The sequence below is a fragment of the Argiope bruennichi genome, chromosome 8, assembly GCF_947563725.1.
Source record: "Argiope bruennichi chromosome 8, qqArgBrue1.1, whole genome shotgun sequence".
NCBI classification, from domain to species: Eukaryota; Metazoa; Arthropoda; class Arachnida; order Araneae; family Araneidae; genus Argiope; species Argiope bruennichi.
In genome coordinates, this window is record NC_079158.1 from 80,201,982 (window position 1) to 80,227,439 (window position 25,458).

The 25,458-nt window shown below is 28.6% G+C and overlaps 1 protein-coding gene across 4 annotated transcripts in view; it reads left to right on the forward strand.

The window, feature by feature from the left end:
* LOC129981948 (cell adhesion molecule DSCAM-like) overlaps positions 1–25,458 on the forward strand; it is a 627,118-nt gene that overhangs the window by 437,239 nt on the left and 164,421 nt on the right. For all 4 annotated transcript variants that reach the window (XM_056093016.1, XM_056093014.1, XM_056093015.1 and 1 more), the window contains exon 18: positions 4,146–4,238. In XM_056093016.1, the coding sequence (XP_055948991.1) occupies positions 4,146–4,238 (93 nt within the window). The remainder of the gene's footprint in view (positions 1–4,145; positions 4,239–25,458) is intronic.

Sequence of the window (25,458 nt, forward strand, 5' to 3'; positions counted from 1 at the left end):
TTTCCCTTTATAACAAAGGACATTTTAAAAGAAATTCCTGTAAATTTTATCTTCTCGCATACAAGGTAAACAAACAAAAAAATCGTAATGGCGAAGAATTCGAATTTGAGATTTTGGGAAATCTCTTCGTTTCAAATTTTTCTGAATCTGAAGTACATTTTCAATTTTGTTAGTTTGAACATGAAGATGCAAAGTCGCTTTGAGTTAGATTTTTGAAATTAGATTTATAATCTGTACTTCAAATTTGTAGATTTCCATAAAATTTTGAAAGAGTAACATTCCCAGGGAACTAGTCTGCTTGGCTGCCCAAATGAAAGTGAATCAAATAACTGCACAATTTAAATAGGCTGTAGTTGACTCCTGAAATGTTCTATCACACTTTCTCTTAAATTTGTTTACCCCCTCCCTGCATAAAACTGTGGATCTTGAAGCAAGAATGTGCATTTTTAATTTCACACTTGAGTCTCTTGTTTCTTATCACTATAAGTCATAGCACTGACTTTCCGTCCCACCCGAAGACACATGGATAAAGAAAATTGAATGACCGGACCCCCGCAACAGCAATACTGGTAGGAACTGTGGTTGAGTCCTTAGGGCCATCACCGGCCACGGTACAACCTTTCCCAAAGGAAGTGCGTCCCGTCATCGATGGGAGGAGCTAAACCCCCACCACTTTGTGTACCCTCCAGGGTGGCGAGACCCAACCACCATACGGGAAGCATCTCATCTTCATTTTGAGGTGCCCCTCCAGAGGTTTTCTTAGCACAATAAAGAAAACCGGAGCTTATGTATTAACTGCATGTCATTAATGAACAATAGTTACAAAAGATTGCTCTTTGCTGTGAATCTAGCATTCTGATTGTGTCTAATATTCTATCTTTGACGGTGTATAATATCACAGGTAACTGAGAGTCGAATATGCACTGCTTTTTATTTCGACTGATTTAAAGAAAACTTGATGTAAAACTAATATTGTAGTAACAAGAATATTAATCATTTATTTAAATCTTTGCATTGACACGTTAACATTTATGAGAAGTTACATATTGACAGATGGTCAATTTTTTAGCATATTTGGTCCAAACTTTGATAAAAATATATACTTTAGATGCTAAAATTGTGAGCCAAATTTCGCTTACTTATGTTGCTTTACCTTTTGATTATTGATTTTACATATGTAAAATACAGAACGACAGACTTAAATGCGTTGACGGGTTTGTTTCCAAATTTTATACTGATTTGCATTACAGATGTTAAAACTTATGCACGAAATTTTATTTATGTAGTTGTTATTTCATATTTGCAATTATTGTGCCCCTGGTTTTTGGACAGCCGGACAATCTTCCTCTGAAAGAATTTCTTTCCAAATGAGAGAAATCTACAAATTTGTTGTATAGATCATATACCTAATTTCATTGATCTAGCTTAAAAAGATATTTTGAAAGATCGTGACTTATAAACAGAGAGTTATATTTCCGAAAATTGAGTATTTCTTATTCAGAGAGATCTAAAACTAGCAGATTTGTCAAAATATATATAAAAAAAAATCTTAAAAATGCTTTGCATACTTTATAATTGGGAAAATAAAAAGAAAATCAATAAATTTTTATATACATATGTATCAGACAAAGTTTATATCCATATCAAAATATGAATGAAAGCCTTTGTTGGTCTATGTTTATGAGTGCATGAAAACGAGTTAGCTGAAAAAGTTAGCTGCTTTATTGAATGATTTTCAAATGTACTCTAAAGAGTGTGTTTCTTAAATTATATTTTGTACTTATTATTAATTGTACAAAAATAGCGTATACAGTAAAAAAAAGGAAAAAAAAATTATAACTTGCATCTGATATATATTTAAAATCAATAGTAAAAATGAAAAAAAAATAATGAAAATATTTTTAAATGTTTTTAAATCTCCTTGACTTTCAGAAAAAAAAATTATGAATGTAAATATGATTACTGAAAAATTTTTTTTTACAATTCAGAAAAAAATATCACTGAATAAAAAAACAAAAAAACATTTCAATTGCAAAATGCCATATAGATGCTTTTTGCGAGATAATATACTCGCAGATTGTAAAGAAAAAAAAACTGTAAAATTTTCGATTAATTTTAAATTAAAATTTCTAAAAAGATATCTTAAGTACGTTTCTTAGCAGTACGAGTTAAATTCAGTCCTTATAGATCCGAAGATATATTCTATCGAACGATAGGCAACACTTTCAGTCACCTCATCTTTTTCACCTCCTCATTACTGAATGTAAGTTCGACATTCCTCCTAATAAAATATTCAAAGATATTATTAAAGTGTTAAATATCCTATTAAGATTTTTGAAAGAAAATTTATAAAAAAAAAAATCTAAATTTTTTGTAATTGCATGTATTAATTAAAAGGACAAAAATAATTAGAAAACGCTTATAATCGGCAAGAAACTCTGCAGATTCAGAAAATCAATTACATTTTATTTTATTCTTTCTTCAAAAAATTTCTGTTAATGGACATTTAAAATTTTCTTCCTAATATTTAGTGTAAAACATATGCTTAAAAGTAAGTCAAAAAATATCTACTATTATCATCATCATCACTATTTTTTTTAAAGTTAAATACGGCCTAAAGCAATTATTTGACATTACGGTTTCCAATTTAAGAAAACATATTTGATACATAATTATTTAAGTAAATAAAAAAAACGGATATTTTTAGCTTAATTAATAAGCTTTCACAGAAATAGTTTTTACTGAAAATTGGATTATATGATTTTTTTTCGTCTACGCGATTAAAAAAGGATGAATAGAATTCATATGGAAGTCTTAATTTGAAGAATAAACTTAATGCATTTTTTTTTCGTTTTATTAAATATCTTTGTCTGAAAAATGTTATCATTGAGTTTCAACATTATTTGTATTATTTCATCGAAAAAATGTTTTTGAAACATTAATAATTTAATCAAGGTGACATTTCTTCGACAGTAATGAGTCTTTTACCATTTAACTTGAAAAAATCTGACAAATATTTATAATCTTTCTCGATCGTTCAATATCTACATTTTATAAAAGTTCAGTAAAAAGACAAATTAATACTTATCAATGAAAAAAAAAAATAATGGCTTTAATAGATTGCTATTTTTGTTTTATAATATGAAGAAATAGTAATAGAAGAAGTAATAGTATTTCATCGAAAAAATGTTTTTGAAACTTTAATAATTTAATCAAGGTGGCATACAAGGTGTGATATTCTGATTAATATAAGAAAATATGAATTTAAAAATATGTTGGTATTCCATTTAAGCAAAATTGCTTTCTCTCAAATAATTTAATTATTTTTTTTTAGAAAATAGAACAGAAATACAGGCATTTTTGAATGTTTTAATTTATTTTTAAAATGCCATTATCAGAAATTGGAAAATCAATTATTGATAAAAAAGAATAAACTAATTTGTAACTTTATATTCTTATTTTTTTGTGATTATTGAGTTTAATTATTTATATCTATAAATAATTGATTAAAAATGGTGAAATACTATTTATTGCGGGAATAATAAAGCTACGATTTAATAAATTGGATTTACCCATGACAATTTAAAAATATGAATTATATTAGATTTTGAATAATCTCTTTAAATTAGGTTTGAAAATAAATTTTTGATAAAAGATAATTCTAAGTTTCAGATATTTGAAAATAAAATTTTTGAACCCAGCATTGTTTTTAAATTTTCATTTGCAAAATATGTGTGATTAAAGAGTGAAATATTTGATCAGAAAATGTTTAGTCTCTCTTTCGCAATGTAGATGGCGCTGTGAACCAAGTAGAAGTTTGCCGAAATAGTTTATAATCTAAATATGCGTCAGAATATTGAATTTTTCAGTAATATAAAAAGAAAATATAAGGCTATTGTTTAAGATTTATACTATAGAATTTTTTCAAGTTTGAAATGTGTTTGAATCATTTTCTTAGAAACGTCATTTATGTAATTGAATGTGCATTCTAAAGGTATTCATTATAAAAATGCGATAAATGTGCCTATTATTAACTTATTCATAAGAATACCAATAATACAGAAATTCAATTTTTTTAAAAAAGATATTTTCAATTACTAGTTTCATTTTTTCTTATATTGTGGTTTCGTATTTTTTTTCGCTAGATCCACCAAGATCTCCGGTATTGAAAGTTATCAACACTTCCGAATTTTCAGTGGAACTTCAGTGGAGTATATCAGAAGTATCACCCATAACTGGTATGAAAACATTTGTTTAGTAATTTATTTCTTGATAAAAAATTTCGTTTTTTAAACAAAATATTTAATATTTTTTTCCTTGTGAACTGCATGATACATTAGTATTTTATTAACGAATCACTCTAACTATTCTAAATTCATTTGTGTTAATTTTTAAAAGACATCGATACCAAATTAATTTATTTCTTTATAATTTTAAGTTCAGTTATCTCAATGAATACAGTATTTCAAGTGTCTGGTAACGCAACAGGTTATAAACGTTTATTTTCCTTAGTTACAAAGAAGAATTCCAGTTTAATGTTCTTTAGAATAAAAAAGAAAAAAAAAATACTATCCATATAAGATTGCAAATTTTTCTTGTGATTATTTTACATCTGATAAGTTATAACAAGCCATAAAAACTTTTTTCATTAATTTTAAAGGACCTTAAATTGATAAGAACTGCAAGGTACATATTTATAACTGAAAGACAAAATGCCGTCGAATTTTGAACATTTTAATATTTTTATCGTATTTTTTTTTCTTTTTTTCGCTTTACAACCAGCAAATTTTCTGATAGCTAAGGTTTCGTAGATATAGATTGGGGGCAAAATGAAATAAAACAAAATTGAAATATAGCATTCAATACATAGGCACTCTGGAACTTCTTATGGATATCCTGAAAAAAAAATACTGGGATTTTTACTTAAGATAGTATATCTATGATGTGCAGATATACTCTTTTACATTCATATTTACTTACTGCAGACAGCAGGGAAGTAACATTTTATTAAGTATTTTATTTCATAAAAATGGAAACAAATCTGTTATTATAATGGTAGAAGAGTGTTTTAAAACTTTTATAATATAGTTCTCTCTATCTCTCTATGTGCATATATTCAGAGTGATATTTATATAATGCAATACAAAAAAATACTGGGATTTTTACTTAAGATAGTATATCTATGATGTGCAGATATACTCTTTTACATTCATATTTACTTACTGCAGACAGCAGGGAAGTAACATTTTATTAAGTATTTTATTTCATAAAAATGGAAACAAATCTGTTATTATAATGGTAGAAGAGTGTTTTAAAACTTTTATAATATAGTTCTCTCTATCTCTCTATGTGCATATATTCAGAGTGATATTTATATAATGCAATACAAAAAAATACTGGGATTTTTACTTAAGATAGTATATCTATGATGTGCAGATATACTCTTTTACATTCATATTTACTTACTGCAGACAGCAGGGAAGTAACATTTTATTAAGTATTTTATTTCATAAAAATGGAAACAAATCTGTTATTATAATGGTAGAAGAGTGTTTTAAAACTTTTATAATATAGTTCTCTCTCTCTCTCTATGTGCATATATTCAGAGTGATATTTATATAATGCAATACCGACAAGCCTATTTCTTTCCCACTTTTAAGCTATATTCATTAGAAATATCTGGAAAATATTTTGTATTTTATTATTCCTGATTTATTTATTTATGTTAACCTTTATGTCTATTGATTACTCTAAATATTACATTTTATTATTCCTGATTTATTTATTTATGTTAACCTTTATGTCTATTGATTACTCTAAATATTACATTTTATTATTCCTGATTTATTTATTTATGTTAACCTCTATGTCTGTTGATTGCTCTGAATATTATATTTTTTTTAAGTTCAACGAACATATTATTTTACAAGTAACTGAAGGATTGAATTATTATGGAAATTCCTGAAATGCGTTATAAATAATAAATATGAAATTTATTTTCCTCGTCGATGGAAATTATTTATGTATTCAGATACAGACTTCTTTTAAAGGAACCTCTAAATTATTCAATTAAAACTTATGCTGTTGCTCCTACTGAAAGAAGGAATTATTAATGCTTTCTAGCAAATCGTTTTGCATTATTAATAATCCTATTCTTATTTTATCTAAATTTTCTTCTATACTTCAATTAAATAATTATACTCACAAGAACGCCCATGCAATTTTAACAAGGAATAAATAACCTTTTTATATGCAAATTTCCGTTTTAACACATTGTTATAAGTAACACTGATGTAACAGTTAATTATTGAAATACATGAAAAAAATTTAGATGCAGGAAAATAAATTAAATTAAATGAAACAAACGATAGGTAATTTTTACAAATATTGGCTGTAAAATAAAAAAATACGTCTTAAAAACAAATGCTATAATTGTGCAGCAAATTTTAAAAGATAGCTTTCATATTACACAAAATTTAATTGATATTCTTTTATTTTTAATTTCCATAAAAATTGCATGGATAGCTATGATACGATTGCAAATTATATTTGATTGAGTGAATTGTTGCAAAATACTTGCACAAACAATAGAAATGGTGGAATTCGTTATAATTAAGGGTTGTACTATTTCATCAGTTAAGAGACACGCAAAAATCCATTTGGGAAAATTCAAAACAATTCCCAAACTTCGATAAATTTCAGAAAAGAGGCTAAAAAATTACTAGAATACGTCATCATTTTTATGATAATATTACGTGTCAAATTTGCTAAAGTATTTTACATAATACATTTATAAAATTACATAATGCATTTATTTAGAAATTACATGTATAACATAGTTATTATTAATCTACATTTTAGATTACTAGATCTACATTTATAATTACTAATCTACATTATAGATTACTACTAGATGATTATAGTATGCTTCAAAAATGCTAAACATAATAAGTTGTTCCTATTGTTACAACCAATTTTTTAAAAATATTTTCTTATGTAAGTTTATATTATATTTAGAATATCTGAACAAGAGCGACATACGAGATACATAAGATACAAAACAAACATTTATAAGATACACATACGTACGCTAAAAATAGTAAATATAATAATAATATATATAAAAGGAGAATGCGATACCATACGACACATAATACTTACTCACGATCATCAGAAATTTTCATCATTTCAGGAATGTTCGAAACCCACATATCCACATTCAGTGGGCAAGCATAAAATGACTCATTCATATTCAGTGAACAAGCATGAAATGACTCATCCATATTCAGTGAACGAACATAAAATGTCTCTTAAGTGGGATTACGTTTTCACACTAAATTCATACAAGAAATTCAGCAATTAATTAGTCTTTATTGTAGCAAAGATACAAATGCAGTTTTCAACGCTTAGTTTCCTGGAATGATTCTCCAAGAATGATTGCTGGTTACTATTATCTTAAAAAGAACGCAGTTATGTCCAAGAAAAATTGTCAGATGGTATCATTTCTAATTCTGAAGATCAAATATCCTTTCTTTATTGGTAATTATTAAGAAACTGAATTTGATTTTTTAAAAACCAATACTTAAAAATTTCAATCATAGAGTTATAAAATCACATTAAATAATTTTTAGAAGCTAAGGAACTTTCTCAAGCAATTGAGTTGGTAACCGAATGCCCCATAATAGCAAATCAAGATATGAGATATTTTATATATTATTTTATTGGACATCAATGTTAAGATATTGTGTCTCAGATTATTTTCAGATAATTTGGTAGGAAATAAGTGTTTCAAGGGAATCTTTGCTTACTTGTGAAGAGAATATTACTTCATTGAAGACAAGGCCAATGGGGGAGAAGAACAGTTTTGATTTGAGATCCAGATGCGATAATCATTTCTAGTGATTCACAGTATACGAGGGCACAATATTTTATTAATATGTCAAAGCCAAACAACTTTTATATGATGTGAGGTGAGAGTTGGAAAGATGGCATGACGGTTCAAATGGTGCTTTCAGTACCCTCAGTTCAGAATTAGAAAACTAGTCCTGAGATAACTCTTTTGTAAGAGCATATGTGGACATTAATGTAATTAAATTGAAACTTCTTGGTTTTCGTAATGTGTTAAGCTCTTTAATGCACAAATTTTGCTTCATGCGCAAAATCAAAACTGTTTATATATACAAAAAAAAAATGAATGCCATTAAAAGTGAAAGCATTTTCTTTATTTATTTATTTTGTAATTACAGTAGACTCCCGATTATCCGTGGACGGGTTATCCGCGGTGCGGATTATCCGCGCCTGCTGCACAAAGTTTTTTTTTTTTTTTTTGACTGATTTTTTCATAAAGGTGCAGTTTTACAGTTATGCTTTTGTAATTACATAATACATTACAGTATTAAAACAGTACATATGTATTAATTTTTCTGTGTATCCTTGACGCCTCTCGTAAATACTAAGCACTTTTCTGTTTTCATTAACAAAATGCATTTTAGGTTAGTTTTGAATGATATACTAAAATATTAAGCGTTAGTTAAACATTTCCTGCTGTTTATTTTAAGTTTTATTGTACATAAAACGATTTTTCAAAGTTGGAATGACTGCTTTCTTTTTTGCTATACCCGTTTTTAGCTTTTTTCGGATTATCCGCGATTTTTGTTATCCGCGGCAGCCGCGCCACCCAATTCCGCGGATAATCGGGAGTGTACTGTACTTTACAGTGGTAAGATGGTACATATATTACACCAACGCACGAGTATTTCATATATAAATTCAAACGGACATGCTCATACATTTTACACTGATTAATTTATTTTCCATTTTTAATTTCCATATTAGAGTCAAATTTACTGATGAAATTCTTGAAAATAGGCTTGAAATTCATCTGATCGCATGGGTACTCTGTAAACGGAGAAAATCCACGTCGTTCGGATTTGCTTATATACAGTATAGCTCTTAGTACAACGTCAAGTTGCAGATAGTTATGGTTATTGTTTTGTTCTTTCGTGAGTGCATATCTTTGACAACATACGATTCTTGATTTATTTGAATTTACATTTTAGTCTATTGGATGGTAGACAATGTAAACTCAAACGTTTGTAGCACCAAAGATGTCAAAACATATCTTCGGAAAGTTTTAGAATAGTATCCATTTTGTATGCATTTTCAAGTGATTTCCAAGTTACATATATATTTACTCTACACAGAAAACAAGTAAACAGAAAAAAATTTCCTCTGCCACCATTTTTTTCTTCTATCAATTTCATTATTTTTAATTGATCGAAATTACCAATTATTTATGTAATTGTTATAATATCTTAGAGTTTGTGAACACGAAACCTCTATTTTACTTCAATGTTTCTTTTTTTTTCTACCTTTCACAACATCATAAGACTTTGATAGTTTGTAAGAAGGTGGGCAACACCATCGTCTTTCCATTTCATAATAGTTACTCCGGAATCACTGGATTTCCAATCAATCAATCAAATGTCTCGTTTTAATTCTTTATCAGATACTTATTTTTGCTATTAGGCTGTATTGCGTCACAAACAAATATATTTTCTGATGTAAATTTATCATCAATTTTCAATCATCTATTGAAATAGTTATCATAGTACAGATGGTGGCTTTTATTTTCTAAACCTTGACATAATCTCAATAATACAATGGCTTCGAAATTTTTCTGAACAATGTTAATTATCTACCAGTTGCAAATTTCAAATTATAAGAGTTTCATCATATATCATCGAAATCTTTTATCCATATTTGGTATTCTGATCTTCGCACATTGTTTGAATGTACTACTTCCTTCATATTTCATTCGACTCATCAGTTGCCAGGAATTTTCCTGAAATAAAACATTTCAATTCAGGTAGCATATTCAACATTAGATGCACCACCATATTATTTACCACAGTCATATTCCCCTTTCTTTGGAACTGCCGCATTATCCTTAAGGTAAATGTAATTTAGAAGCCATCCAACCCATTTGCAAACATCAGGGATGAAATATAGTCGCCTGTAGTTCTGGCACATTAGACCAATAATCAAAGAAATTTTTGAATGCCCATCATTAAATTGATTCCTTAAAAGGTACATAGGTATAAATTTTATTATTTTATTATGGCGTCAAATTAATTTGGAATATTGTATGATTTGTTAAGTCATCTGTAAATATCTGGTGAAATATATCAATAGCAGAAGGATTGTCTATGTTAGTAATATATACACTGGGATCTTCATGTCCGGTAAATTCACCATTTCAATTTTATTCATTATCCGGTAAATTAATCATTTCAATTTTATTTATTATCCGGTAAATTCATCATTTCAATTTTATTAATTATCCCGTAAATTCATCATTTCAATTTTATTTATTATCCGGTAAATTCATCATTTCAATTTTATTCATTTTCCGGTAAATTCATCATTTCAATTCTTGTCATTATCCGGTAAATTCATTATTTCAATTTTATTCATTATCCGGTAAATTCATTAGTATATTCTTGAATATATTTTACTCTACTGTGGTGAGATTGATTTAGTCACAGATGATTCTTCTCGCATCATCTTCATTCATGCCATCGTCATCATCTGCCTCTATGATATCAAGCACCTCTTCAACATAAGCGATATCATCAGCATCAATGTAGTAACGTCTTTTCATTTGATGGAACTTAATCCCGTATACAGGCAATTTCTTAGGTAGAGAGACCGTTTTTACTTTCCATAACACTGCAGAACATCTGATATAATAAACTTAAATATACGTTTTTGGAAGCATATATTATGCTATGTTTTAATTGCAGTAAAATTGCAGTTATAAGTATTATATTGGATATCGATCAACAATGAAATGTAACAATAAAATTTGATGAAAATAAAATGGAAAAAATTAAAATAAATAAGTGAGAAATAATTATCAAAATGTCTCTTAAAAATTATATATAGTTGAAAAAATTACAAGTAGAAGCATATGCTGAAATGTAAGCTATCATTTTGCATACAAATATAGAAATCTACAAATGTAGAAATGTACTGAGTTTTATGTTAAACGTATGAAGTTCTTAAATTATTACATTAATTTGCTGTTTACCTTGTTAAACATTAGTGTTTTCCGATTTTGCATGACTGAATACACATGCTTAGATAAAGACATGATGGTATGGTTTCACTACCACCTCATGTCTAGCAACATAACGTAAATATGTATTATGTATAATTATTTTGCTAGTTAAATTAATGGATCAAATGTAAGTACCTTTTGCAATCAATTTAATTAAAATACACCGATATATTAAGACACGAGAACATTTGGTCAACAATACGACAGTTTCCAAAGAATTTTGAAAATCATCTTCAGAAATGGGCAACCATTTCCAACTATACTTTAAAAATAGAAGTATTTGAATTTTGGTGGTAAATACATACCGTCATGCAATGACTTTGAATATGTGGTGTATTTTTCTTATAACTATGCTCTAAGGAGTTAAATACAAAATACGTTTGGCTATCTCTGTGATTGCCTAGATCTACAAAATTGTTATGAAATATGCTTAAAATGTTTTGATTCTAATAGATATCTAATTATACTAGTTGATTATTTGCAAAACTTGTTTATTTCACATATGTTGATAAATGATAGTTCCTTTTAATTTTCAAAATATATATCTGCTAATATTTTAAAAACTTATGATGGGTATTTTTCACTTTTCTGCTTGGCATTTAAATATTTATTATTTTATGGTCTAAATACGTCATATTACTCATAATTAGTCATTACAGACCAGAATAATCAAAGACAAATGGAAGTTTCTGGGTTGTTGTTTTTTCAAGATAATGCAAATCTAAAATTAAACAAACTAATTTTTTTGGAGAATATAAAGCACATATGTAATTGTTTTTTCCCTCGGAATTTTAAAAATTGGGTAAATAAACAAATAAATTATCAACTCTGAAAATTTAGAAAGATTATATTGTTTTGATACAATTTGTAATTTATATCGTTACCATTACTCTTATCTAATTTTTTTTTTTTGAAATGTTCATAAAGATAGCAAAAATTTTTCTAAAGTTTCGTAAAAGAATTATTTTGGAATTATTATTATCTCAATTATCTTTATTACGTTAATTGCTTTTTTCATATTCGTTGTATATCTCGTATTTAAATTGCCAATAGAGGGATTAGATATTCATTATGCAATCATAAATTGATTATTAGAAAAGTTTATAAAATATTAAAAATGTAGCGAAAATGTTCAATATTTACGATAGCAGGCTGCAATATGCTGCAAATTATGGAAACACTTATATAAAAATAGCTGATGTCTTCACAAATCACAAACTTATGTTGCTTGAAATGTATGTTACAGATCTATCATAACTAGAGAAAAAAAAGTCTCACTTTCCCACTCTTGGGTATCGGTAGAGAATAGAAGTAGATAAATCAAAAGATCTTAAAATAAAATGGCAACAAATAATATTTGATTTTCACATGCTTTTTTTTTGTCTAAAACAATGTGTTATTCTGATTTTTTTTTATCTGTTAGTTAATTCACAAGCAGCTGAGTTTTGGTGAAATATTGAGTTTTCCATTTGTTAGCTCAACTACCTTCATTAATTATTTTAAGATTAATTTTATTTCTAATTCATCTAATTCGTTCGTTGTGGAAAATTCGCGACAATTCTGAATAATGTAAGAATTGCTGCTCTATACAATATGTAAAAATTCACTCAAAATTTATTTTTAGATGATTTTTTTTTCTGTTACGAATTGTTTTTGACATTTTGATTCTTCAAAGAACAAAATACACAAAAGGTGATGTGAAAGAGTCAAACAGTGTTACGAGAGAAATCATGTCGTTTCTTTTCATTGAAGACATCTGAATGCAGCTATGACAGTATTCAGATGTCTTGACTCAACTTATATATATATATATATATATATATATATATATATATATATATATATATATATATATATATATATATATATATATATATATATATATATATATTTAGAATGCCAGTTATCCAAATGTATAAAATACTTTGTTAAAACAATATCAGGCAATTTAACAAATCTACAGACAACAAAATCGACCATCAATAACACAAGAGCAGTGCTAATTCGTATATTTCTTACTAAAATTATATTTTTCATTAAAAAATGACGTACATTATAAGTCATTAAAATATGGGGGATGTTTTTCAATTTTCCATCAAATCTTTAGATTTATTTAAAATATTTTTATTTTTATTATTTTATTATTTTTATTAATTAAATCATTATTATAATTAAATTGTTTTAATTTTCATAAAAGTTAATAAATGACCATAAAAGAAACATTAAAACAAAATAAATTGTTATAAATTGAAATTCCACCTTTTTTTAATCAAAAGAATTGCAGCTCTAATAAAATAATAAATGCTTTCTGAGTACTGTGCAAACTATTTGTTGTTTGGACAGCGAAAAAATATGAATTTAACTGTACACCAAAATAATTTTCTTCTATATATTTTTTTTTAAATTCGTTTAGTTGCCATTAGATTATTTTCAAAATTTTCTCGCCTGTTTTGAAGTTTAATATGAGCTACATCTTTTAATTTTAAATTTTATTCTAGTGTTGACACGGGGTTGTAAACACCTTCTACGAGTTTCCACTCCACATCAGTCAATAGATGTGTTTGTTATCTTTAAAGAGTATAATTCATTTATTTCGTAGAATTCCTATTTTTTTAATAGGAATTCTATGAATAAACAGATTTCACAGAATGTTTAGTTATTTCAAGAAATATCTGGCCCTATTTTCTAAAATAACGGATTTTATAGTTTAACAATATTGATAGGTCCAACCTACAACTGACTTCATACTTGCAGAAATTTTCGTGGAATTGAATCTTGAGTACTATGTGAGTGAAATTTATTCTCTGATTGTTAGCTTTCTTTATTTCATTACTAATCATATTTGCTTACTAAATTTATAATGTACCACTTTTTCACTTCGTAGAATTTTTGATCCAGTTTTCCCTTTTTTAACCTGAAACTGCAACATTTGTTTATATTTTAACAATTTGTAAACATTATTATTTTTCCCATTTTGCCTTTTTATTATCTTATTAAATGGTACTTTTCGTTTCTGCAATTGTTTTCCTATAAAATTCATTTTAAAATACACTGAATATTTGAGATATTAGTGGTTCTGTGAAATTTTTTATCGAATTGTAGTATTTTTGAAGGATTTAATTTCAGTTTACGAATTTTAGAAGCAGTAATTGGATGACCATATGCCATACGGGTAGAGCGATTAAACAATTATTAAATTTTCAAAATTAAAATAAAAAAGAAATGAAACCCATGTGAGGTATTATGCATTACTGTGTCCCTTAGAGCCGGATTAAATAATTTATTTCACTTCATTACTTCACATATACAATTTAGTATGTTATCTGAATAAAAATGATTTTCCCTACTTCAATGCTTCTTGGCCCTAGTTGGCTCTACAATAAAAACAAGAGGCGCTTCCCCGTAGGCTTAAATCGGCTGTCTTCGAACAGCGGGCTTGTCCGTAGCAAGTGCCATAAGTAACAACAACAATGCATTTCTTCAGAATTAATAACAGTACTGAATGAGTTCAAAACCAAAGGTACTCAAAAGTACAATAAAACAATTATTAACTCTCACACTACTAATCCAGCCTTAAAAGTTCTGTACTTGTGAGCCGATTTCTGTTTCAAACGGCGGGTTTAAAACAGAAACTGACCGAAACCAAGGTTATCAGTTTACATATTGTACCATCGGTTTAGTAGTAAGGAAATTAAATATAAATACATTTATACTTTCTTGTATGCGTAGTATGCAGAAAGTATAGTAATCTTCAAAAAATTAGAACTTGACGTTTTGACCAATCTCCACGTTTAAGATTTTCCTGAGTTCGAAAAACACATTTTTGGAAAAAATCCATCTTTCTTGTCTATGGCAAAGATAACTCAAAGCGCTTTGAGCTAGATGGATGAAATTTAGTGTACGGGCTTTACACCAAATTTGTAGATTTCTATCAAATTTTGAACAAAATCTATCTAGAGTCTGCCGAATATTCGAATATAAGTTAACACGATAACTACAAAAAGGAGAGAGCTAGATAAATAAAATTAGTTCACACAAATCTATATCGATAGTCACATTTGAGCATTATCGGTCACATTTTGAGCTAAATATAACAAGGGGTTGACCGTCTGTTCGTCTGTACTTTCAGAAACTTATAAACGTGATAACTCAAAAATGGAGGGCCCTAAATATATCAAATTTGGCACTATAAGAATAGCTTTATATATATGTAATATTATTATATATATATATTACATATATATAAATTTACATTTATATATTATTATATATTATTTAATTATAATATGTAATTTTAGCACTATAAGAATAGCTTTGAATGAAATTTTTGTTTCAATCGTTGGGGAAAAAAAATTTTTGGGGAAAAATTTTTTTTTACTACAAATACCGTCAATAAATCGAAATGACGCAGCACATTTAATTGCTATAGTTCAGCAGCTTGCTTGCTCTCTCATCCTCTAATTTCTCTTATTTCTCGGTGACTCCGACTCTTCTCACACACACTACTTTTGACGATCCACACCACCTCTTCGCAGCTTCAGAGTGCTCGTCTTTTATAGTTCCGGGAGGCGGAGCTAGAATCTTCAGACCAATCAGGACGTACCTTGGTGTATCTCGGTTATTACTGGATGGATCGTGAAACTTCTCAAACTTTCCGGTATTATCCATTTAGTCGCCAAACTCGCCGCCAAGTCGCCAAATGGTCGCCAAGCTCTCAGGTCATTGACGTGGCAGCTGCTCAGTACAGATCTTACAACGATCTTTCTCACGATGACACTATTCATGCCGGGTAGCAAAATGACAGATTTGAAACATTGCTCCCCTCTTTAAAGACTGAAGTCCCGGCAGTCCCACTTTAATCCAACAGCTGGCGTAGGCTTTCGAACGATGTGATGATGTTAACGCGTTTGGCGACTTCCGCACTTTCGAAGATGACAACATTTACTAATTTGGCGGCGACTAAAGATCCATCCGTACCTTCTCAATGCTTTGGACTCGGACCTCTTCGTCGTTTCGGATTGTACACCCAGACTTGATTCCGCTCCTTAAAATGCAGGATGTCCCATGGAGTCAAACATGGTAACGCAACAGAGTTCACCGGAATGAATTCTAGCCAGGCTGGTCGGTTGGTCACTTTGAACTTCCTCCATCGAACCAACGGAATGTCAGGATTGTCCAATAATGTCTCCTGGAGTCCACTGGAAAGCCAGGGATTCGTCTTCGTCTTCAAAGTTTTCATGGGAGTATTTCCAACTATTCCCGGCTTATTCTCGACAGTCGAGAACTGTCCGCAGCTCTCAACACAGGGTCTTCTAAAGTGCTCATCAGCCTTTGCTGGAAGCGTTCTTTTGCGACGACGTAGCTTGACCAGATACACAGGCGATTTTTCGGCTTCTATTTGCATCACACCCCTTTTCAAATCTACAGCCAAGCCGAATTCTTGAATGAAACCGAGGCCGAGATAACAGGGATCTGCAATTCCAGCCACGTATTCTTCTTCCGTGTCACTATGCAAGGAGCTACTAAGAGGCTTGCAAAGAGATTGTCCAGTCAATCTTCGGGATGAATCCAATCTAAACAGGGTCTCTTTAACACCTGCATCCATAGGCATCGAGCACGGGTCGCCACTAACAGACCCGTCCAAACAGAGTTCATCTTCTCCATCCCCAAGTGTCTACTCCTTCGATTCCACTTCAGGGGCCTCATTCGGAGAAGACTGTTTCAGCTCTGCAATTATTTGACAGTCCACCTGTTCGTGCATATCCTTATCCAATTTCAGTTCATCCTCAGGATCTCCAGGCTCCTTTTTGGTGACAACGGTCTCCATTCGATCTTCGGTCGTTTCTTCATCCACTTGGATCTGGCTGTTTCCTTCAATTTTTTCTGTAATATCTTGGCCATCTTCGATTTTGTTACCTTTATCTTCTAAAATGTCTTTCTTTATTTCTTCATATCCGACTTTCAATTCCTCTTGTCCTTTCTTCAGCTGGGCCATCATGGCAAGTAGCTCTGCGAATTTTTCATCCATTCCTCTGTTTCAAGGCATACACAGGAAAATCCAACTAACCCCACTTCTGACACCAAATGTTACAAAATTTTTTTCTACTACAAATACCGCCAATAAATCGTAATGACGCAGCACATTTAATTGCTATAGTTCAGCAGCTTGCTTCTTGTCTCATCCTCTAATTTCTCTTATTTGTCGGCGACTCTGACTCCTCTCACACATACAACTTTTGACGATCCACACCACCTCTTCGCAGCTTCAGAGTGCTCGTTTTTTATAGTTCCGGGAGGCGGAGCTAGAATCTTCAGACCAATCAGGACATGCCTTGGTGTATCTCAATTATTACTGGATGGATCGTGAAACTTCTCGAACTTTCCGGTATTATCCATTCAGTCGCCAAACTCGCCAAATTCGTCGCCAAGTCACCAATTGGTCGCCAAGCTCTCAGGTCATTGACGTGGCAGCAGCTTAGTGCAGATCTTACAACGATCTTTCTCACGATGACACTATTCATGCCGGGTAGCAAAATTACAGATTTGTAACAATATATTATTTATATAGAATATGTAATTCTGGCACTATAAGAATAGCTTTGAATGAAATTTTTGTTTCAATCGTTGGGGAAAAAATATCTAAAACACAAATTCGATTTTTGGATACTATTTATTACATGAGAGAGATTAATCGTCAAAATACCAGCCACGGGTCATATGGTAAATTCAGTAAAAATCCTAAATTCACTTTAAAGGTTCGTATTTCGTAACTATTAACGCCAATATTAAGAAACCATTCTCTGAGATAGCACCTTTATTAGAGAGAACGCGAGAAAGCTTTGGAGAGATCACTCCGGTAGTTTTCCAAAGTACTTAATTTATTCATTAAACATATGTCCAACACAGTTTTTAAGCAATTTGTAAAGTGCGCACAATTTGTATCAACTTTATGTTCCCTGACATACAACGATTTTAAGCGAAAAAATGAAAAATTTTGAAGAGTAAGAATTTCCTGGTGAAGGGAAACCGATTTGAACAAGTAAATAAATAAATAATATTGATTCTGCAGACTCCGATGATAGCGATGATGGATTATGACGGATTCTTGGCTAGATCCCATGCCTCCACCCAAAAACATCCAGTAAAACCTTAGCCAGGAAATTAATATGCCCTGGCTTTGCATTTTCAACAAAAACAGTGAATGCAAAAACAATAAACTGTAGTTTAGTTATGCGTGTAAGATTAATGGTGTATCTGTTTCTACAGATGGCTATAGTCTATATCTATTTCTAAAATTCTAACTATGCACAAACTCATTCATATTTCATACAAGTTTGATATTTATTTATATAATTAAAAACTATTTTTATTATTTTATATCTTGAAGGCTTTATTTTAATATTGTTTATAAACGTTAAATTATTTTAGATACATATATAAAGATGAAAAGAAAATTTTCTTCTGTATTCGATTGTCTTTTATTCTAACAATTTAATTTTCTTTTAACATTTTGATAAATTGTTCTTGAATGAAATGTTTTAAGTTTAGAAATAACAGCAGATAAACTATACAAGCTTATATATTATATACAATTATTAAATTCGATTTGTTTTATGTAATTAAAAATTGTATTTTGTAATTGGGCTTTAATCGTTTTTAAGTATGCTAGCATTTTTGAGATTTAGCATGATTATAGATTATTTATGAAGATGTTATATTTTTATATCTTTCGGAATGTAATTAGCAGTTAATCGATTAATTTGACGAATTTTAATTTCTTCAAAAGGGACCTCAAATATAAGTTGATTTGTGAAAGAAGTAATTTTCGGTTTATTTTATGAATGTTGAGGAATTAGATCAAAAAAGCGTCATATTGTTGCTGTTTTTTAATTTTTTAAATTATTTTATTATTGTATTTTAATTTTATTTTGGTTTATTTTACATACTGGGCGGTTACAATTAAAGTTCCACTTTGGAATGGTCATAAAAGGAAAACTATCGGACCAAATGTTATCAAACTTGGTAATAGTTCAAAGAAGGTCCTGGGAATTTCTTTTCCACCAAAAAAATAAAGAGATCAAAAACTCATCACCTGGCTGAAATAGCGCTCTATGCAATATTGTTAAATAAAATAGGACATTGAAATATGTTTAATCGCTTCCGATACGTTTTACAAAGCATGTTCAATGTGGTGCCCACCATTTTCTGAAAGCAAGTTAAATCGCATTACTGCATTCTCAACACTAACTCCTAACATATTTCTAAGAATGTTACGCACATGTCGATGTATCACATCTTTGTATACTGCGCCATTCCCCCTGGTGGTGAGTTTTTAAACTTTTTTTTTTTGGGTGGGATGGGAGGTAAAGAAATTCACATGACCTCCTTTAAACTATTACCAAGTTTGATATGATTCGGCCCTGTAGTTTTTTTTAAAGACCATTTCAAAGTGGGATTTTGATTATAACAGCCCTGCGCATAAAATATCTTTGTTCATTTTAATTTCATTAATTTAGTTTTATATCCTTTTTACTCACTTTTATATACCTATCCAAATTTGATGTTTCTAAAACATTACCAATGAGAAAGGTTTTTTTTTTTCTTTTTTTTTTTTTTCCAGTAGATAGCGTTGTCAAAGTTCACCCTTGGTGCGGTTTTAGTTTTGGTGGTTGTCATTCAGAAAACTTTCGGTGTAAAGGAATTTGTTTCTAATGCCTACTCTGTACCTTTGGCCGCTTGTCCTATCGTGCTGTCAGTGCCAAATTTTCATATAAGCTGCGACAACCATAGATTGCTGTCGCCATTTTTTTTATCTGTCCAGAAAGGAACTATTTTAACGAATAAGTTCCATATATATTAAATTTACTCCTTAAAGAGACTTATAAAGTGCCCCAATCTCATATAGCTGAGGCATCATCAAGTCTTAATCCGAATCTGAAAGCTGGGTGGGGTCTAATTGCAGCAGCCAATCATCTTATCACGCACCTTTCAATTAGAGTGCGCTTTAGTTTCCTTATTTTATTTTTCAAAACATTAATAAAAGTATAAGCATTTAAAAAATAATATTTGTATAATATTTTTATCTATCTTTTAGGCTTTAGCATATTATATGATTCGTTGTGAAAAACTATTATGAATTTTATAAGCATTTCCTCATCAAATCTACTGCAAGACTATATTTACTGTCCCAAATAGTATCAAATTTCATTAAATTAATAAAAATTAATAATTAATTTAAGGATGTGTTAACCTATTGAATTGTTTATCAGAAAAATACTGCTGGGCAATAATACAGAATCCTGGAATATCTCAAAGTACGTGAACATTCGATTACGTAATTGAGTCTATACAAACATGAAAGAAGTAAAACAATATCGTGTAAAAACATTCAGCTTTTAGCATCAAACGTTAATATCATAAGCCTTTATCAAATATTCTTTGTCTTCTATTAATCAAAAAGATATCAAAGATAATTTAAACGTATCACTGCAAGCAATATAAAAAGAAGAGCTTTGCCAGAGAAAATTTCCAACTCAGCGCTGGGGTTTCGGATCGTCATAAATGGCTGAATGTAATTATTCCGAATTATTCAAGCGCTTTGTCATCTAACGAAATAAACACAGCTTAATCAACATTTCTGGAAATATAGCGGTTTGCTTGAGAGTTTGCGATGAATTCGAATAATTCAGACAATTAGTTTCGTTCGCGTGAAATATTTATGAAACACCCTTGAAGGTGTAATCAACTTAATGGATCGAAAGACCATTGAGAATGTGAGAATGAAAAATTGTTTCGTCAGTATCATTTATCAGTCCCAGAGGCTGATGTGGTCAATTACATTTTGCGTTTCACTCCTGATAAGATTTTTTTCTAAAGCTAATGGTTCTAAAATTATTTTTAGAAGGTGAGGAAATATGAAAATAATGCATCGCTTTTGCTTCAACGATAATTTTGTTTTATTTTTTCAATGCTTTAGTCTAATTTAGATACTCGCGTGTTATGAATATGTTAGAAATGATTACAGGAACAATGGAATGGATGATTTATTTCATAATGATGGATTTCATAATTTTGCATTTAATAAAAGAGATGGGTAATTTAAAGTCAGAATTGTTTTTAAATAATGGTTTCTTGAAATATCTGAACTTTTAACACTCAATAACATTAAATTTAATGCCATTAACTTTTAAAATAGAAGGAAAAATGATTTTAAATAAATAAATTTGTATATTATATTTTTTTTTATAAAAATTCATCTTTTATTTTCCAGAATGGAAAATAAAAGAATGGAATAAAGGTTATGCTTAAACTAATTAGTTAAATAAATTCCATGAAATAATAGCTTTAAATTTAAAAAAAATATATATTATTTTGATTTATTTATAAATAAGCATAAATAATTGTAATTAAATATTATCTTTAAAGATAATACATATCTTCATGGATGTATTGGAAGTATAGTGAATTCGTGACAAAATGTCAATGTAATGGGCAGATGGTCCACAAGATTCTGGAGAAGATCCATTTTTTTTTGTGCTAGTTTGTTCACATTAAATCTACTGAGAATGAAGCGTTCTTCTTTTATGATTATAAATTAAATCTGTATAATAAGTATATATAGATTATTATATATAATTTTAAATATAATATAAAAAAAATTATTAAAATTTCAATTTATGATGGTTACTTTGAAACAACGAAGATTTCAAAATATTTGCCGAAACAATTTCGCTTGAATAATTTGCAGACAAAATTTCGGCATTATCAGATGAGAATAGGCAAGGTTCTACGAATAAGTTATCTTGTGCTCTGACCTAGTACGCATTAATTCTGTTGAGATGCAAATAGTTTCTTGTTTGTAGATATTTGGAGCTTCGCAGACCTTAAAAGTCGCCTTCGTCACCCAAAATAAAAATTGTGAAGACATTCCAAAGTTTTCTCATGTGCGACAGTGAAAAATATCATTAGTATGATTTAAAGTTAACTTTTTAAAAAACTTTGGAATTAATTTCAAATATTGTAATCAGTCTAAGGTCATCCATGTGCAGCAATATCAGACAAAAATTATTATCTCAAATTCACAACTTGTTGAAAGAGAACAAGACATGATACGTATTAACAAAAATGACATTTCTTGACTCGTAGATACTACCTATAAGAAACCATTTTCCACAGCATGTTCTGAAAGCACATGAATATTTTTTTCCAATTCCTTAACAGTGATATATTTCATGAGGAGGGAAAAATTGTATGAATGAATGAATATCGCAGATAATTTTGAATACCAATAAATTACCTTCTCAGAGATCGAATTCTATTTGGAGCCTATTAATTATTATATCCTTATATGAAAAAATAATGTTTGTGGAATAGAAAATAGTTTTCTATGTAACAATTCACAAAATTAAGATGGTGTATTGTTTTTTTTTAACTAGAACATTTGGATATATTGACTTTAGAGTTTTAGAAATAAGATTTTAGTACCATTGCATAAAATAAATTATGCTAGATCCAAAGGTGATAATTCCATTCAAGGGAGGATCTCCTATCTTTGAAAGGATCTTAATATTTTTCTTTTAATGGAAGGATCCTTGATTACATAGGTATCAAACTTATTGAAAGGATTGCATGCTTCTATTCTATATATAATGATTAAGACTTTTGAAAGCGATGAATCGCTATTGATACAAGACTTGCTCTGGAAATTTAAATGTTAAAAGTTCTTTTATGGAATTCTATGTGAATCATATTTTAAATTTAATGCCAAAACTGGTTTTTGACCATTTTTATAGTGCCAGTTATTTGGGATATTTCTGGAAGATACTGATTATTGTTGTCGTATTAAATCCAAAGAAATTATCATGCTTAATATTTTTTTTCTAAATAAGGCAACTTTCCATATCTCCAAAAGTACTTGAGATATATTTTATCTATTTTACTTAGCAAAAAAGAAATATAAGTAATATTTTTTTGAGGTTTGTAATTTTGTATGGCTGCATAGATCCATTCATTTTGATTTATCTCAATAGATATGACAGAAACATATGTGGCTATTGAAAAGCAGGTTGTGACTGAGATTTGTTTTTTTTTCTTAGTAGCCCTTTTGTGCTATTATATTACACTAGAAAACCATTTGAAGTATCTATTTTTTTATTTTTTTACTTATTGGTTCACTCTTTAAGAATCATAAAATATAAAACTAAAAAAAACCCTTTAATTATTTATTGCTATGTTATAAAAACTTATGGCAAATGCCTTTTAAGGAAAGTCAAGGAAAATATGATATATATTTTTAAAAACTCCTCATACTTATAAAATTTTATATGAAAAAAAATTAATAAATAATAATTATAAAAATATATGTAGAACATATTTTTTTGTTGTTTTTGTCTGTAAATAAATTATCTTAATTCTAATATTTTGCTAATTTCTCCATGAAAATTTGAAAATTAAGTAATTTTTATCATGCGTGTATCAAATCATAAATCAATCTCCAAACAACTTTTATTTCTCTGCATATAATGATTAAGGGCAAATACTTATAAGGAATTTTTTTTCTTATGTTATTTCACAAAAGTGTTGAACATTCTGTTAAAGTTAGAAAATGATAAGCACTGAATGGTAGAAAGGGAAATTCAACAAGATTTTTATTATTGAAAAATCAGTCTGTTAACTGAGTTTTTGAGAAAAATGTTTGAATAAAATGAAGGAATTCCTTGAAGGAAGGTTTGAAGGAATTCCTTGATATATCTAATTTTGCTATTCAAATTATAAATGCAAACCAGCTAATCTAAGAAATTCATCAAAAAGAAATCTTTACCTTCATTTGATTCAATTCTTATATTGAGTTTTATTTCGTAGATTATTATGGGTTCTTCTTGAGGTTTGACCCTTAATAAAAAAAGGAAATAATTTTATTAAAGAAGAAAGACAACGCTTATTATTTCAGAAATTCGATTTTAAAACTAATGATTTGGGGAGAAAGATTTTAAAACTTCAAGAAAGACATATATATGGAAATATATATGTTATTCAATAAAGTTCCGAAAGTCTGTCAATCTAATATTTTATTGTGCTAGTAAAAAACAGCTGAGTCTACATATTTTCTGTAAAGAACCATAAAAAACTTTCATATCAAATTTTATTTTCTTGACTCGCTTGCAACAATCTATTATGTAACAGTAACCGTAGAGAAAAATTTCTTTTGCCATAAAATGCTAAAGTAACTCAAGAATTCAATAAAAAAATCTAGACTAATTTGATAATCACGATATATTTGTCCTAAATATTAATTTATAATATTTTCTTATAATAATAGTTTTATATATTTATTACAGATAATTATTTGTAAATTCAGGGATTTTGAAATAAATATTTCTAATTTTATGAAATTAAGTATTGAAAAACAAATTGCGTAAATAAAAATTATATAATTTTCTTTAAAATTACTACTATTTTTATATGTATTATATAAACTAATTAAAGTGTGTGTGTGTGTTTTTACCGTGAAGAAAAAAAACGAAATTGAAATAATAGCATAAATAAATACCATCGAAGCGAAAGTAAAAGTACGAGATGTAGAATTGTATTATTCTAATAATTGTTGTGAGCTGAAAATAGATAATTTTTATTTTATTTTATGTTTCATTTTGAAATGAGAATATAGTCTATTGCAGAAACATGAAAAGTTATTTATCATTAAAAAATATATTATTTTATAGATTTAGAAATTCCTTTAAAAACGTATAATAATATGTATGGGAAATAACTTTAAGAAAAGAATAGGTGATTCATTAATTTAAGAAAATAAATGCTAAAACCTTTTTTGAAACAATTTACTTTATATGGGATGCTTACATACCGTTTATATGATAATCATGAATTATTTTTAAATAATATAATTATATTATTAAGGTGTTGAGAACTGTATTAATACTTAAAGCCTACCCAAAACTATTATTCAAGAATATAATAGATGTTTATGTAAAAAGAAACTGGAACTAATAAACTGCGATATCACTAATTGCAAATTCATTATCTTAGGCAGTAATTTTTGTTCTTGCTGATAGATTAATTCATTAATATCCATTTATGAATTAGTATTCCCACGTAACATTTTATTAAAATCTTTAGTTAAATAATTCTTTTCTTTATCTTGTTTTGAAAATAATTTAATCTCCAGCTCATAAAATATTTAATTTAAGTTAAATGACAAATTTACTCTTCATTAAGGAAGAAGATTAACAGCTTAATTTTCTTAAATTATTCAGACAATTAAATTCATCTCTATTTAGTTTAGCTAATTGCTATCTTTCTCTGGAAATTTGACTTTATTA